At 40.3% G+C, this 16,650-nt stretch overlaps 1 protein-coding gene across 4 annotated transcripts in view; it reads left to right on the top strand.

The window, feature by feature from the left end:
* Positions 1-7,762: 7,762 nt before the first annotated feature.
* ZNF567 (zinc finger protein 567) overlaps positions 7,763-16,650 on the top strand; it is a 29,875-nt gene continuing 20,987 nt past the window's right edge. For 2 of the 4 annotated variants that reach the window (XM_024733844.1, XM_024733845.1), the window contains exon 1: positions 10,830-11,787. In XM_024733844.1, coding sequence (XP_024589612.1) covers positions 11,779-11,787 — 9 coding nt within the window. In that variant the 5' untranslated portion in view covers positions 10,830-11,778. Of the gene's footprint in view, positions 7,812-9,600; positions 9,694-10,829; positions 11,788-16,650 lie in introns of those variants that run through there. The other 2 variants (XM_024733842.1, XM_024733843.1) reach the window with 2 other exon arrangements.

The following is a 16,650-nucleotide window of genomic DNA, read 5'->3' as shown; positions in this document are numbered from 1 at the left end:
TGCCAGGTTGTCACGGGGTAGATTTATGATGGCTAATTTTATGTATCAGTTTGGCTGCGCACAATGCCCAGATATTCGGTCAAACATCATTCTGGATATTTCTGTGAAGATGTTTTTTAGATGAGATTAACATTTAAATAAGTGAACTTTGAGTAGAGCAGATTACCCTCCACAATGTGGGTGGGCCTCATCGAATTAGTTAAAGGTCTCAACAGAACAAAGACTGACCTCTCCCACCTCTCCCAAAGCACGAAGGAACTCTGCCAGCAGAGAGCTTTCAGATTTGAACTGCAGTTGTTCCCTGGGTGTTCAACCTGCTGGCCTGGCCTGCCGGTTTTGGATTTAACAAGCCTCCACAATCTCATGAGCTGATTGCTTAAAATTTCTCTCTCTCACAACCTTATGAGCCAATTCCTTAAAATCTCTCTTAATCCCCCCCCCACACACACATACACACACATCTTATTGGTTCGGTTTCTCTGGAGAACACTAACTAATACACTAGTCTAAGTATTTTACATATGTTGTCTCATTTAATCCTCATGAGAACCCTGTGAGGGAGGTATCCTTATCATTCCCAGTAAACCGATTTTTCAAGTGAGGCACCAAGAGCTGAAATAACTTGTGAAATGTCAGAGTTCCTGAGAGATAGAAGCAGAATTTAAATTTCAAAGTCCTCAGCCTTTAACTGTTTAACTACTAGAGTCTACCATTTTCCAACTCTATATCTTCTGCTCTGTATCCTGATTCCATGTCCTAATTATTGTGAATTCACAGGAATTCTGGGTATAAATGAGTTTTTTCTAGTCAAGCTTATAGTTTTGAATCTCTTGATATTGGGTCCAAAAGGAAACTAATGGAGCAAGGTGATTTTCTCACAGGATATAGGGAATTATGGCTAATATTTCAGAAGTGAAATAAATCCCCCATCAAGAAAACAAAGCAACAAGACCAAGCTGTGAGCCTCTTAGCTCTTCTTCTCTAGGCAGAACACCCACAGGCATGCTTAGAAACCACGTTTGTTGGAAGGAAACATAAATCATTCATATCCGACTGTGTTTAGAATACACTGAGCTGTAAATCTAACCTAAAGACTTACAACAGTGAGTTTTTTTCACCTATTTTTGAAGAAGTTCCCTTTAACAAAATTCCTTAAAGCATATATTCTAAAATCAATACATTGTTCTTATAAAGAAATTATACTTAAGTTTAAATTTCTGTAAGTTATCTCATTGTGAGGAAGTTCTGGAATTTATTAAACTAGTATATCCTTGCTGGACTCAGAAAGCTGAACCATGGGAGAGAAATTCCTTGTATATACTGCCTAGCTCTTGTGTCTGATCCACCCTCCCTTTTTTCCCAGGGTCATATGGGATTAGGCTTTGTAGAGTTGGAGTGTTTTTGTCATTTGCAGGACTGTTGCTTCTGAAGATGTCCATCAAGTTCTCCCAGGTGGAAAGTAAGTGCCTGAACTCTGCTCGGAGGGATGTAACCACAAGGATGTGATGTTGGAGTCCGGTTTTGCCAGTTTAGAGTATTTCCCCTCATTGTTTATAATCTGCCTGCTGGAAGTATTTTCCTTCTGGAGGAAATCTCTGGAGAGCTTTTGAAGAACTGATCTGACATTTGTATAACTGGAAAGAAATAATAACTGCGTTTTGTTTTTACTGAGGCTTCATTTTCTTGACACCTAAGGTGACCTTATCTTCCTCTGGCCTTTCTCTTCCTCTTCCTTGATTGACATCACCACCACAGACCCAAGTCCCACACCTTTTTCTATATATAGCACTTTATATCACTAAGCCAGATGAGATTTCCTCATTGCAAAAAAGGAGATGGCCCTGAATGGTAGAGAAAGCAGTGAGTAAACCAGCTCCAGAAAGAGAGATGCCATTGCAGGTAAAAGTTCAGCTGATGTGAAGCATCAGAACTTTAAGCTGAATCAAATTTTGAGTTCCTAATTCCCAGTACTTTAGAAAGTGACTGTATTTGGAGATGGGGCCTTTAAGGAGGTAATTAAGTTAAAATGAGGCTGATAGGATAGGCTCTAATCCAATCTAACTAGTGTCCTTATAAGAGGAGATTAGGACATATAGAGAGACATACCATGGGTGGGTGTGTAGGAGAAAAGGCCATATGAGGACACAGTGAGAAGGTAGCCATCTGCAACCCAAGAAGATACCTCAGGAGAAACAAGAGCTGCCAACTTGTTGATCTTGGCCCTCCATCCTCCAGAACTGTGAGAAAATTAATTTCCGTTGTTTAAGCCACCCAGTCTGTTGTATTCTGTTTATGGCAGTCCTATTAAACTAATACAGGAGTATTAGCCCTTTATCTGTGATAAAGATATTTATTTGTAAGCTGTCTTTTGATTTTATGTGTTTTTAATTATAGTCAAATCTTTGAATATTTCAAAATTTTCAATATTTTCTTTTTTTTTTTTTTTTTTTCTTTTGCGGTACGCGGGCCTCTCACTGTTGTGGCCTCTCCCATTGCGGAGCACAGGCTTCGGGCGTGCAGGCTCAGCGGCCATGGCTCACGGGCCCAGCCGCTCCGCGGCATGTGGGATCTTCCCGGACCGGGGCACGAACCGGTGTCCCCTGCATCGGCAGGCAGACTCTCAACCACTGTGCCACCAGGGAAGCCCCTCAATATTTTCTTTTACTGCATTTATTTTCTGAGTCATAATGAGAAAGTTCTTCCTTACCCGGAGGTTAAACTGGAATTCATCGATGCTTTCTTCTAGGGCCTATATGGTTTCATATTTTTACGTTTACCTCCCTGATCTGTTTAGAGTTTATTCTTGTGACAGGATGTGAGGTATGGATATAATTTTTTTTTCCAAATGGCAAACTGCTTGTCCCAGCTATGTACTTATATTTTAACTTTTTATTTTGAGATCATTGTAGATTTATATGCAGTTGTAAGAAATAATATAGAGAGATCCCACATAAACTTCACCCAGTTTCCCTCAATGTTAACTTCTTGTAAAAAAAAAAAAAAATCATGACCAGGATATTTATATTGATATAATACACAGTACTTCTTCACATTTTGCCAGTTTTACATGCACTCATTTGTATCTGTGTTTCCGTGTATATTTGGTTCTATGCAATTTTATCACATATGTAGAGTCATGCTATTATAGACACTATATTGAGTAAAAGAGGCCAGACACAAAAGAACCTACTGTATGATTCCACTTATACAAAGTTCAAAAACCAGACAAAACAGGGCTTCCCTGGTGGCGCAGTGGTTGAGAGTCCACCTGCCGATGCAGGGGACACGGGTTCGTGCCCCGGTCCAGGAGGATCCCACATGCCATGGAGCGGCTGGGCCCGTGAGCCATGGCCGCTGAGCCTGCACGCCCGGAGCCTGTGCTCTGCAACAGGAGAGGCCACAAGAGTGAGAGGCCCACATACCACAAAAAAAAAAACCAGACAAAACGAATCTACTGTGTTAGACATCAAAATAATGTTAACTTTGTGGTATACGGATTGGAAAGAGACATGAAGGGAGCCTTCTGGGATGTTGAAAAGTTTCTTTATCTTTATCAAATGGTGGTTGTATGGGCTTATAAAACAAATCACCAGGCTAGGATTTTAAGGTCTGGGCTCTATATTGTGCAAAAGTCTTATTAAAAAGAAAGGAAAAGAAATCATTTCTGGGACTACCCTCGTGGTCCAGTGGTTAAGAATCTTCCTTCCAATGCAGGGTACGCAGGTTCGATCCCTGGTTGGGGATCCCTGGTCAATCCCACATGCTGTGGGGCAACTAAGCCTGTGTGCCACAACTACTAAGCCCGCCTGCCACAACTAGAGACCCCGCACACTACTACTGAGCCCACACGCTCTGGAGCCCACGCACCACAACTAGAGCGCCTGCGCACCACAGCTACAGAGCGCCACAACTAGAGAGAAGACTGTGCGCTGCAACGAAGAGCCCACGAACCACGACGAAAGATCCCGTGGGCCACAACTAAGACTTGAAACAACCAAAAGTTTAACCATTTTTTAAATTAAAAAAAAAAGAAATCATTCATGTTCAATAAGTGGCAGATCTATGTTTTGAATCCACATTTCTTTAACTACAAAACCAGTTCTCTTTCAATTCTGACTTTTATCCAGAAGCCCAGATTTTATTACATTGAGTGAAACCTGAACATGCATAATTTATTTAAACAATTTCCACTAGATTGGTAGATTTAAAAGACTGACGATGCCCTATATTAGTAGACTAGACACTCTCATACTGTGCTGTATATTGGTGAAAATTTAAGCAGGCCAATTAATAAAGATGTATAAGCAGGTTTTAACTACGAAAGCCTCATTGTCAATATTTCTGAGACTGTCAAAAAGATATAATGACACATGTGCACAAAAAGGAATGTGCAGTAAAACACTGTATAATAATGAGGAAAAGCTGGAAAGAACTTATATATCCTACAATAGGGAAACAGTTTAAAAAGTTACAGTATATCCAAACAGCGTACTCAAAAAATTATGACACAGTTTGTCATCTGATGACATGAAAAGCTGTTCACTATATTAGGTTAGATGAAGAAGATAGATGACAAACAGTATTACAGTATAATTCTGTTTTGAATTTCAAAATCCTATATGGCAATATCCACGTGTTAATTCACAGAGAAATAGGTGAGATGATTTGGAACAAATAAGCTCTTTCTAGATGAGCTTTACTTTAAGCTTTTCTGTATTCTTCAAATTTCTGAATTAATCTAATTTTATAATCAGAAAAAAATAATAGAGGTAATCCCTCCCTCTTTGAGAACAAAAGAAATGATAGGAGATATGAATATAATACATGGAGTGTATTGTTGTAGTTGTTTGAATTCTGTCTTAAGAGGCCTGAACTTTCTTCATAGACATGAAGCCTTTCAAATGAGTGACTCAAATACTACCTTAAAGGTCCTAAATCTTGACTCCCAAGATTTTATACACAATGAATTCCTCTTACTGGTTGCCCCTCAACTAGGCTCAGATTTGCTGGCCGACCTCTCCACTAGCCTTAGAAACTAACAAGGACACCACATTTGCCTTGGAAATCAATTAATTAATTAAATAATAAAACCTGCACAAAAAAGAAAAAAAAAAAAAAAACCTGCACATAGGAGAAGAAATGGGATTTAGGCCTGATGTGGTTAATTCAGACCATTCCCTTTGTCATCAGACAGAAAAGGAAGTTGAGAAAGTAACCTGAAGTATTAGGAGGACGACACTTTTGAAACTACACAGCAGAGATGCCCATTTCCATCTCCAGGAATCATACCAATCCTTCAAATAGCTAAGCACCCTAAAGAGTCACATTCCCCAACGAGTCATAGTGATGAAAGTTAAGATGACTCCAGAATGCAGATTCTGAATTGCAAAATGGAAAAGAGATATTGTAATCAGGGAGACCCAGTTTATTCGTTAAATAAATGTACATTGGTCCTATATCACACCTATATTGAACAGATTCTTCTGAGTGGGGTGAGTCACCTATACACACTCAGCAGAAGTCAATGCCACATTCTTGAGTCTACATACCCCTGAAATGACAGGAACCCATGTTCCCCTTAAGGTCCTGGAAGGGAATGTAAAGTTGGTGAAGACGTGGGAGTTGGACAGGAAGAAGAAGGAGTTGCTCGGGAAAGTTATTGGTTAAATAAATTATAAAATAACCATGTAATAGAACACTTAGATACAAAAATGCAAAGTTGTAGAAAATTTAGGATATGGAATATTTTCAAGGTATAACATCAGTAGAGAAATCACTTAACAAAGCAGGTTGACCAATACAATTATATCAGTATAGGGTGATAGAAAACGTCTAGAAGTTTAAACAGCAGTTTCAGATATCTATTGCTATGTAACCACCCCCAAAAGTTTGTGGCTTAAAACAAAACCATTAATTAGCTCATCATTCCGGGGGTTGGCAATTCGGGCTTGGCTTGGCTGAGTGGTGCTTCTGCTGATCTCACTCAGGTGACAGCAGCCAGCTGGTGGCTTGGTGGGGGCTGGAGGGACCAAATGGTCTCAATGAAACATCTGGCAGTTGTTGTTGTTAGCTTGGCCTCTGTCTCCAAGTGATTTTTTGTCTTCAAGCAAGCTAGTCTTAGCCTTTAGTACCTGGTGGTCTCAAGGCAGGAAGAGGGAAAGAGCAAAAGCTGCAAGACCTCCTAAGGCTTTATCTTGAAAGTCTCACTTCCACCACATTTTATTAGTCAAAGTACATCACAAGGCCCTGCCTGATTGTAACCTAACCATTTCAGGAGAAGGAGAGCAAATACTTCCCTTTTCTGAAAAACTAAAACAAAGAGAATAACAACAACAAAATCCCTGACCTTGAGCTTGGTTTTCAGGTATGCTCTGTAACGTTTTCCTTTCCCCAGGGCTTTTCTTTCAGAGAGCTGCACTGCAGGGGAAGGGTGAAGAGAAGGGAAGTAAGGACTCATGAGACACCAGACCTTTCTTAGAGCATGAACTGGCTAAACTGGAAGAAATTCTTCAACAGCACCCAAGCTCAGTCATCTACCACACACATACTCAGATGGAAGTAAAGGGGAGATGGGAGTACTACTAACCTTCCTTAGTATCAAAGGGAAAGGCCAGGGTCACTGATAACCAGAGCTGAAACTTTCTCTAAGTTCACAGCAGGTTTCCTGGGGAGACAGCTTTGGAAATGATGTGGTTCTGAAACATGGAACTTGACCTCAGCTCCCAAAAGAGATCCTCTGAGGAAGGAATCCTACTCCTAGGCTCTCTACAGGTCTTCCTAGGACTCTGCCTAAGGGACACTCCCAGCCCCAAAACTCATTCCAAAAACAGGTTTGTGCTTTCTTGCTTGTATATAACCTTTATCCCACCACTCAAATATCTGACTCCCCTTTTTGTGACCATTTCTTTGCAGCTGTTGTCCTGGCTATAAAGTGGGAGAAAAGAGAAAGCAGTGATAAAAGGATACAGATACTAAGAAACAATAGAACCTAAAATTGGCCCCTAGGCAGGCAACACTCACTCCACTGATACCCACTTTCGCGTTAAGCACTGGAGTCTGGGCACTGGAGGTGGAGGTGCTGACAAAAGCAGCTCAGGCCGTGCTTCAGTGCAACTCTGGTTAATACAGGCATCGTCGTCTTGACAGGCACAGATACACTCTCAGGGAGATCTTCAACAGATCGCCTCAGTCCCGACGTTAAACCAGAACTGCAGAAATAAAGCTCAACCCCGTGACACCATCAAACTCCCACCCGGTCACAAAATTAAAAGCCTCTTCCACCATACTACGTAACAACAGCATCGTCTTCTGAAGGGCGGTCTCAAGCCCCACAGTGTCACCTACCTCAACATCACAGCCGATCACGGTCACCCAAAGGGTCCCGCATCTTGCACCAGACACGGCCTCATCACCGCACACACACCCCGCCTCGTTACTGCCACAAACGCTCACACACTCTTATACACGTCTACACAGGCCTGAGCTCCAGGCTCCACACGCCCGGTGTGCGCCAGAGGGTGGGGGCTTCCTCACCGTGAGTGCCCGCCGTGCCCAGACTCAGGTTACCACTCGGAGCGCGACGACTGAGAGGACCTCAGAAGGGAATCAGAGATGAACCAAATATCAAAGTTCATTTCAAAAGCAGCCCAGGGGCTGTGGGAAATGTAGTTCAAGGCCGCAAAAACCCGGATGTCGAGAAGGCGCGCCTGAGACGCAGCGGCGAAGAAGGAGCCGCGGAGACTCTTGGGAGGTAGAGCCCGCGCTGGAGTGCGCAAGCGCAGATGGCTGGCCAGTAGGCGAAGGTGAGCCTGGTGGGTCCTGCTGGCGCTGGGCAGTCTGGTGATTGTGGTACCCGGTAGGGATTGCCGAGCAGGGAGGTGGGAACCAGGACTGGGAAAAGCGAGGAAAGAAGACAGAACCTGGGCTGAGAGAAGGCCGGGGAGGAAAGCGAGGGGGGAAACAAGAACCTAGGCAGGGGAAGGAACTGGGAGCCAGGGCTGGGAACGCCGAGGCGGGTGTGAGCTCGGCCTGGCACACACAGGCGTTCTGTTTGTGTAGCTTTTTGTGCCTGGTCTTGTTTGTGTGTGTGTGTGTGGAACGTGTGTTACTCTGTGTAACGTTATGGAACCTATTGTTTATGAAAGTGAGAGGGTCTCTGCGTGTGTCTAATTTTTAAATTAGGTGCGAGTAGATTTGTGTTTGAGACTGTATGCGACTTTGGAGAGCAACAGTAAGGGGTTTGTGAGTAAAATTTTGCAGCTTTGTGTAGAATTGTGTAATGGGCTCTGAGAGATTATGCATGAATTGTGTCTATGGGATTAGGATTGTGTAGTGGATGATATAACTGTGATTATGTCAAATTTTGAAGTATTTGTGCGCACAAATAATTGCACAATTCACGGTGACTAGGCATGTGTCAGGCTCGTTGTGTGACTGAGATGGAGCATTTGAGATTGAGCATTTGAGAAAGTAGATGCAAGACTAGTTAAGTATGTATTATGTATTGTTTATACATATAAACATTTATATTGTCTATGTATGTATATATTTATATTGTCTATTGTCTATGTATATATTTATATTGTCTATGTATGTATTGTTTATATTGTCTGAATATTGTCCATTTTATATGCCTGTAGAATTTGACTCTGGCAATTAGACAAGTAAAAAAAAATAGAGATTTTTAAAACGGAGAGGAGGAGGTAAAATTAAAATAATTTTCAGATGGAACAATTGTATATTGTGAAACCCCATATTAACTAATGACCAGTATGTTGACATAAGTAGAACATCATTAGGAGAACACAAAAAACTTTCTCCCATAACTGCTACTCTCAGAATTTCTATTTGGGTGAATTCCTGGACAGTAAAGTTTCAATAATTTCTTCAGTCATTATGAAGATAAAAAATCTGTTGAACATTTAAACACAAGATCAGTCTCATTTAGCTGAATAAAGTATTCACTGTAGAAATAAATACTTCTAAATTGTTTTTTTAATTTAATTTTTTTTTTTTTAAATAAATTTATTTATTTATTTTTGGCTGCATTGGGTCTTCGTCGCTGTGTGTGGGCTTTCTCTAGTTGCGGCGACCGGGGGCTACTCTTGGTTGCGGTACGCGGGCTTCTCATTGTGGAGGCTTCTCTGTTGCAGAGCACGGGCTCTAGGCACACGGGCATCAGTAGCTGTGGCACGCAGGCTCAGTGGTGGCGCTAGAGCTTAGTAGCTCTGCAGCATGTGGGATCTTCCCGGACCAGGGCTCAAACATGTGTCCCCTGCATTGGCAGGTGGATTCTTAACCACTGTGCCACCACGGAAGTCTCACTAACTTGTTTTGTTTTTTGTTTTTTTTTACATCATTATTGAAGTATAATTGCTTTACAATGGTGTGTTAGTTTCTGATTTATAACAAAGTGAATCAGTTATACATATACATATGTTCCCATATCTCTTCCTTCTTGCGTCTCCCTCCCTCCCACAACTAACTTGTTTTAAAAGCAAAAACTCTCCCTCCTGTTGGAAGTCTGCTGCGCTAAAGAAAACATGATCAGTTTCTTCTCTAATTCCTCAACCTCTATTTTGTCCCCTTTACTCCCTCTAGGTTGATAGTCTCCAGCTGGAATGGATTGGGAGCTGGAAAAGAAAAGTCAGGGACAAGAAGAGGCTAACATGACTGGTACCGTTAAAATTTAGTGTAAGTCATATTTACCTTCTGAGAGACCCCACTACTGGGAACTTCCAAATACAGTTCCCTTTTCATGGGCATGGCCACTTCTCTAGATGCCTCCTCTTGGCATGCAGTGGCCCACCTACTCTGGTAGGTCTTGTTCTCTCCCATCAGTCCTCTTGGACAGGATCCAAACCAACCTAGGCATGCTCCATCCGTGGGTTCCATCTGGAGCTCAGGTGATAATTAGCCACTTTAGTCACTACCACCCTGCTTCCCCCCACCACCACCCAAATCCTGGAAACATGTACGTTTCCCCCCCAAATTCTCTCACCACTTTGATTTATAGTGGCATCAGGGTCTGAGGAGCCCCTTGTTTATTATAAGGGAGTGAGAAGCACCTACTTTTCTTCCCCCTAGAAAACTATGTTCTAAAAATAATTTGCTCTCTTAAAGAGACAGTCCCTTTTCTCAGCCTCTCGAAGTAGGAGGTAAACTAATGGTAGCAAAACGTTACAGTCAGCTACTTTACAAGACTTTATCTTAGAATGAGGGACAATTGAAAGATTGTTTTGCCTATCATCTTTGGGACATCTGCTGAGTCTGAGGCAGAAAAATTTCTAAGTTACCATCCTGTTCAAAACAATGACAACAGTTAGAAAACTCAGAGGTTTGCTAGAAAAGACATTAATAAATCAACAGGTTTCATATATGTGTCTGTGCGTATGTGTATATATGCATCAAAAAACTATGGAAAGTTGCCAGTGGCCATCAAAATATAGGATACAAAAGACAGCATGATGTATAAAAAAATTTTTGATGGGACTCAAAAATTAAAGACTTAAATAAAAGGACCAGGGACACATGATAAATTGTCAAAACTCCCTAACATTTCATGGAGTTTCATTAAAATTTCAGTAAAATTTTTAAACTTTCTGAAGTTCTTAGGAGAAAATGAACAAGACAAAAATTGTTAAAGAAAAATAATGAAGGGGGAAGTAAGCCTACCTGATACTAAAACATGTTTGTTTGTTTGCAGTACGCGGACCTCTCACTGTTTTGGCCTGTCCTGTTGCGGAGCACAGGCTCCAGACGTGCAGGCTCAGCGGCCATGGTTCACGGGCCCAGCTGCTCCGCGGCATGTGGGATCTTCCCAGACCAGGGCATGAACCCCCTGCATTGGCAGGCGGATTCTCAACCACTGCGCCACCAGGGAAGCCCCTAAAATATGTTTTAAAACTGTAACAACTGCAGAGTAATCCTGGCAATTAAATGAACAGATCAGTGGAACTAAATACAAAGTCCAGATACACTCAAATATATAAAGGAAATAAAGTGTATGATAAAGAAAAACTATAAAAAATATTTTAAGTAATTACAGAATTAATTTCCTTCCTTTAAAAAAGATCTAATATCAATCCAGAAAATAAAAATAAGTTAATAGAAAAGTGAAAAAATTGAGACCTTTCACAGACAAGAAACTAAAGATGGATGGCGGTGGTGGCTGCCATGGGGAGTTTGCTGCCTGGCTTGGCCTGGCTTTTATTTAAAAAACAAACAAAAATTAAGGTGCTTTTTAAACATTGTGAATAGAAGCTTATCTTCTCTCATAATAAGAAAAATAAGAACTAGAATCACAGTGTATACCTTGGCAAGCATCAGGAAGTTTGTATCCATGGTACTCATGAGGGTATGGGGTGACGAGAATTTTCACGTATTGCTGGTCATGATGTAAGTGGTAGAGCCTTAATGGAGAACAGCTTGGAAGTAGTTAATAATAATAGGCAGGTTAGGAGAGAAAAGATAGTTCTAGAGAGGTGGGGGCTTGCCCAAAATCTAACCCATTACCCCAGGAGCCTATATCTCTGGCTTTAGGGATAAAATTTTTGTCTAGCTTATTCTCCCCCCATATTGGTGTGGAATATATAGAGTGAACAAGCACCAAAGCAAGGGAAATGGAGTCAATCTTGAGTCGTAAGTCATAAGAGAGCTTAAAAGCATGTGTAGTGGCATGTGGCTTCTTTTCATCTTGATTTTGCCTTCTTAGGAACCGCCCCTTTTCTAAAGAGGAGCCCAAAGGAAGACTGGTCATCTCTTGCAGATCTCAAAACCATGGCTCAGGTGAGATGATGGTTCCTTTCTCCTTTCTGAAATAGTTTTTTGTTGTTGTTTTTAAGAATATTTGAGCATTTCCCTTTCTTGCACTAAAATCCTCCTGTTTATCTTCCCCTTCATGAAAGCAGTCCCCACTTGTTCCCATATTGGTCAGATAAGTTTTACCTTCCACGAGTGCTCCTTCTAATTTTAAGCAGTGTTCACACATTAAGTGGGTATAATCATTCAACATCTTTTCTCAGTGTTCTTCCAGAAGCAGTGCTAGAACAAAAATGCATTTCCTCAAATTAAATGAGAATATATTACTTCATGAACCTGTCTTGCAAAGATAAAAACGGGCTTCCCTGGTGGTGCAGTGGTTGGGGGTCCGCCTGCCAATGCAGGGGACGCGGGTTCGTGCCCTGGTCCGGGAGGATCCCACATGGCTCGGAGTGGCTGGGCCCGTGGGCCATGGCCGCTGGGCCTGCGCGTCCGGAGCCTGTGCTCTGCAACGGGAGGGGCCGTGGTGGTGGGAGGCCCGCGTACCGCAAAAAAAAAAAAAAAAAAAAAAAAAAGATAAAAACAGTCAAGATGGAGATGGAATTGATAGATTGCTATTAGTTAAGTGGCAAGAAGTCCTGTCTTGAGGCTTTGAGACTAGAGCTATGCTTTGGCAGATTGTGCAAAAACCAAGAATCCTGTATTTCTCCTCTCGGATCCTTGAGTTCTGCTCATAGCTGCTAATAATTCCTAAAAATCTGTGGTATGTGTTATAGATTTATTCCTATTTTTCAGTTTCTTCTAATTTTATGTTCACATGCAAGAGAAGTAAATGAATATACTTAGATCACCATACTGAACTAGAAGTGTAACTCATGAAATAGTCTGCTCTTGATTTCAAAGACATTATTCTGGTTCTTTCTTTCAGAAAATTCATGGATCCTCCCGGACCAGGGCACGAACCTGTGTCCCCTGCATCAGCAGGTGGACTCTCAACCAGTGCGCCACCAGGGAAGCCCCAGTAGGTTCTTATTAGTTATTTTATGTATAGTAGTGTGTATATGTCAGTCCTAATCTCCCAATTTATCCCTCCCCGCTTTATCCCCTGGTAACCATAAGTTTATTTTCTGTATCTGTGACTCTACTTCTGTTTTTTATAAATAAGTTCATTTGTACCCTTTTTTTAGGTTCCACATATAAGCGATATCATATGATACTTGTCTTTCTGTGTCTGACTTCTCTCAGTATGACAATCTTTAGGTTCATCCATGTTGCTGCAAATGGCATTATTTTGTTCTTTTTTATGGCTGAGTAATATTCCATTGTATATATTGGACCTCTTAAATACTGGTGTTCTCCAGATTCTGTATTGGTTCTCTTCACTGTATAGTCTCCTGTTCTTATTCACAATCTACCACTGTTATTCTAATGATGCTCAAATAATTTTAATGCTAAATCTCTGTTGTGGGTGTCAAAACTGTATCCAGCCTCCAACTAGATACCACCTCCTGTGTCTTCCACAGATACTTCAGGCACATGCCCAAGATTTACCTCATTATCTCCTACCATTTTAGTCCTTTTTTTTTCCCCCTCAACCTGCTTATGGGCCCAGCCCCTACCCACCTGCTAACACAGCTAACTTGAGTTAAGTGTCTCTTTTCCACTGCACGACCATTTAGTGGTGAATCTTATTCCTTATATTTCAGTTCCCTTTATCTCCACTGATATCATCATGGGTGTCTCTCTCATACTGGTAACTTATCTTCCCATTTAACACCTTTGCTCCTTTTCCCATCCTCCAAGTGCTCACCCCAGTGCTCCCTTATGGATGTTTGTGTTGCTTACACTTTTCTGTTTGTGTGTGTGTGTGTGTGTGTGTGTGTGTGTGTGTGTGTTTTAAAATATACATTAAATAGGGCTTCCCTGGTGGCGCAGTGGTTGAGAGTCCGCCTGCCAATGCAGGGGACACGGGTTCATGCCCCAGTCCGGGAAGATCCCACATGCCACAGAGCGGCTGGGCCCGTGAGCCATGGCCACTGAGCCTGTGCGTCCGGAGCCTGTGCTCCGCAACAGGAGAGGCCACAGCAGTGAAAGGCCTGCATACTGGAAAAAAAAAAAAAATTGTGAGAGCTAAAATATACATGACATAAATTTTTATCATTTTAACCATCATTAAGTATATAATGCAGTTCCATTAAGTACATTCACAATGTTGTATAGCCATCACCAGTATCTATTTCCAGAACTTTTTCACATCCCAAACAGAAACTCTGTACCAATGACATTAAACAATTAACTCTTATCTTACAGTTTTCATAGAATTAGACCCGAAGCACATTTGAAGAATGTTTAAGACAATCTGTTAGGGGAGAGGAAAGTATTAAAATATGCATTAATAGTTTAATTCAAGAATAGTAATCAATAATGATAATATAGTTTTCTAATTCATGAATATGAGGCACATCTCCTTTTATTTAGATCTTTAAATTCTCTGAGTAATGTTTTTTTGTTATCAGTGTACCAATCTTGCAAATGTTTGTTATATTAATACCTAGGTTTTATGCTATTGTAAATACTATTCATTTTTATTTCAAATTCCCATTGTTTATTGCTAGTATATGAAAATGCAATTGATTTTTTTATATTAACCTGCATTCTTAACTTATTCTAGTAATTTTTTGGTAGATTCTTTAGGATTTTCTACATAGATAATCATGTCATATGTGAATAGTTACTGTTTTCCTTCTTGCTTTCCAATATGTATTCCTTTTATTTCTGTCTTGCTTTATTTACTACATTGTCTAGAACCTTCAGTGCAATGTTGAATATAAATGGTGAGAACAAACATTTATGCTTTATTCCTGACTGAGGGGAAAAGTATTTAGTCTTTGACAAAGTGTAACATTAGTGACAATTTTTACTTAGGTGCTCTTTATCAGATTTATCAGGTTGAAGAAGTTCTAGTTTGCGGATCATTCTTATCACAAATGGCTGTTGAATTTTGTCAAAAGATTTTTTGTGTCTGTTGGTTTTTCTGCATTATATGGTTTTTACCTTTTTTAAATTAACATGGTGAGTTATATTGATTTATTTTGAAGCGCTAAACCAGCTTATCGCTAGGATAAACCCCACTTGGTCATGATAGATTCTTTTTTCATATATTGCTTGATGAATTTACAAGTTTTTCTTGCAATATCTTTGTCTAGTTTCGGTATCAAGGTAATGCCGTCTTACAGAATGAGTTGGGAAGTATTCTCTTATTTTCAGAAAGAATTTGTGTAGAGCTGCTATTATTTCTTCCTTCAGTGTTTGTTAGAATTCACCAGTGAAGCCATCTGAGCCTGGAGATTTCTTTGTGGGAAGGTGTTTAACTAGCAGTTCAATTTCCTTAATACAATTATGGCTATTCATGTTATCAATTTTTTTTCTCTTCAGTGAGCTTTTATAATTTGTGTCTTTCAAGGAATTGTCCATTTCATCCAAGTTATAAAATTTATTGTCACAAAGTTGTTCAAAAATCTACTCTTTTTATCCTCTGGATGTTTGTAAAGTTTGTAGCAATGCCATTGATTCATTCCTGTTGTTGGTAACTTGTGACTCACCTTTTTCCTTGGTCAGTTGGCTAGAGGTTTATCAATTTCTCTGATTTTTCAAAGTACCAACTTTTGGTTTCATTGATTTCCTCCATTATTTTTCTGTTTCCTGTTTCTTCATTTCTGCTCTTATATTTTTATTTCCTTTCCTTTTCATTACTTTGGGTTTAATTAACTCTTCTTATTTTGTATATGGGAGCTTATATCATTGATATGAGACTTATTTTTTCCAGTAGAACATTTAATGCTTTAAATTTCCCTCTAACAAATTTAGACATGTTGTATTTTCATTTTCATTCAGTTGAAAATATTTTCTAATTTCTTTCACGATTTCCTTTTTCACCCATTGGTTGTTTAGAGGAAGTGTGTTTAATTTTCAAATATTTGGGGATTTTCCAGATAGCTTTCTGTCGTTGATTTCTAGTTTAATTTTGTTACAATCAGGGAACATGCTGTATATGATTTCATTCTTCTTAAATTTATGGAGACGTTTTTTGTACCATCTGATGGATGTTCTGTGTGCACTTGTAGAGGATGTATATTCTAGTGTTATTGGATGGAGTATTCTCTAAATAATCAGGTCAAATTGGTTGATTAGTATGGTAAAGTCTTCTGTATCCTTATTGATCTTTCAGTCTATTTGTTATAGCAGTGACAGAGAAGAAAATCAAAATCTTACATTATAATTGTGGATTTGTCTATTTTTCCTTTTCAGTTCTATCAGTTTTTACTTAATATATTTTGAGGTTCTGTTTTTAGGTGTATTCATATTTAGGATTGTTATATCTTCTCATGAATTGACCCCCTCTATCATTATAAAATACCTTACTTGGGACTTCCTTGACGGTCCGGTGGCTAAGACTCCACGCTTCCAGTGCAGGAGACATGGGTTTGATCCCTGATTGGGGAACTAAGATTCCCACACCCTGCACAGTGCAGCCAAAAATAAATAAGTAAATAGGGCTTCCCTGGTGGCGCAGTGGTTGAGAGTCCGCCTGCTGATGCAGGGGACATGGGTTCGTGCCCCGGTCCGGGAGGATCCCACATGCCGCGGAGCGGCTAGGTCCATGGGCCATGGCCGCTGGGCCTGCGCATCCGGAGCCTGTGCTCTGCAGCGGGAGAGGCCACAGCAGTGAGAGGTCCACGTACCGCAAAAATAAATAAACAAATAAATAAATAAATAAATATAAATAAAATAAAATGCCTTGCGTAATCCCTGATAATATTCTTTGTTCTGAAATCTATTTTGTTTGATACTATTGTAACCATTCTGGCATTCTTATGATTAGTGTTTATT

The sequence above is a fragment of the Neophocaena asiaeorientalis genome, unplaced genomic scaffold (assembly GCF_003031525.2).
Source record: "Neophocaena asiaeorientalis asiaeorientalis breed wild unplaced genomic scaffold, Neophocaena_asiaeorientalis_V1.1 scaffold280, whole genome shotgun sequence".
Classification (NCBI taxonomy): domain Eukaryota; kingdom Metazoa; phylum Chordata; class Mammalia; order Artiodactyla; family Phocoenidae; genus Neophocaena; species Neophocaena asiaeorientalis.
This window is presented reverse-complemented; position numbering and strand designations above follow the sequence as displayed.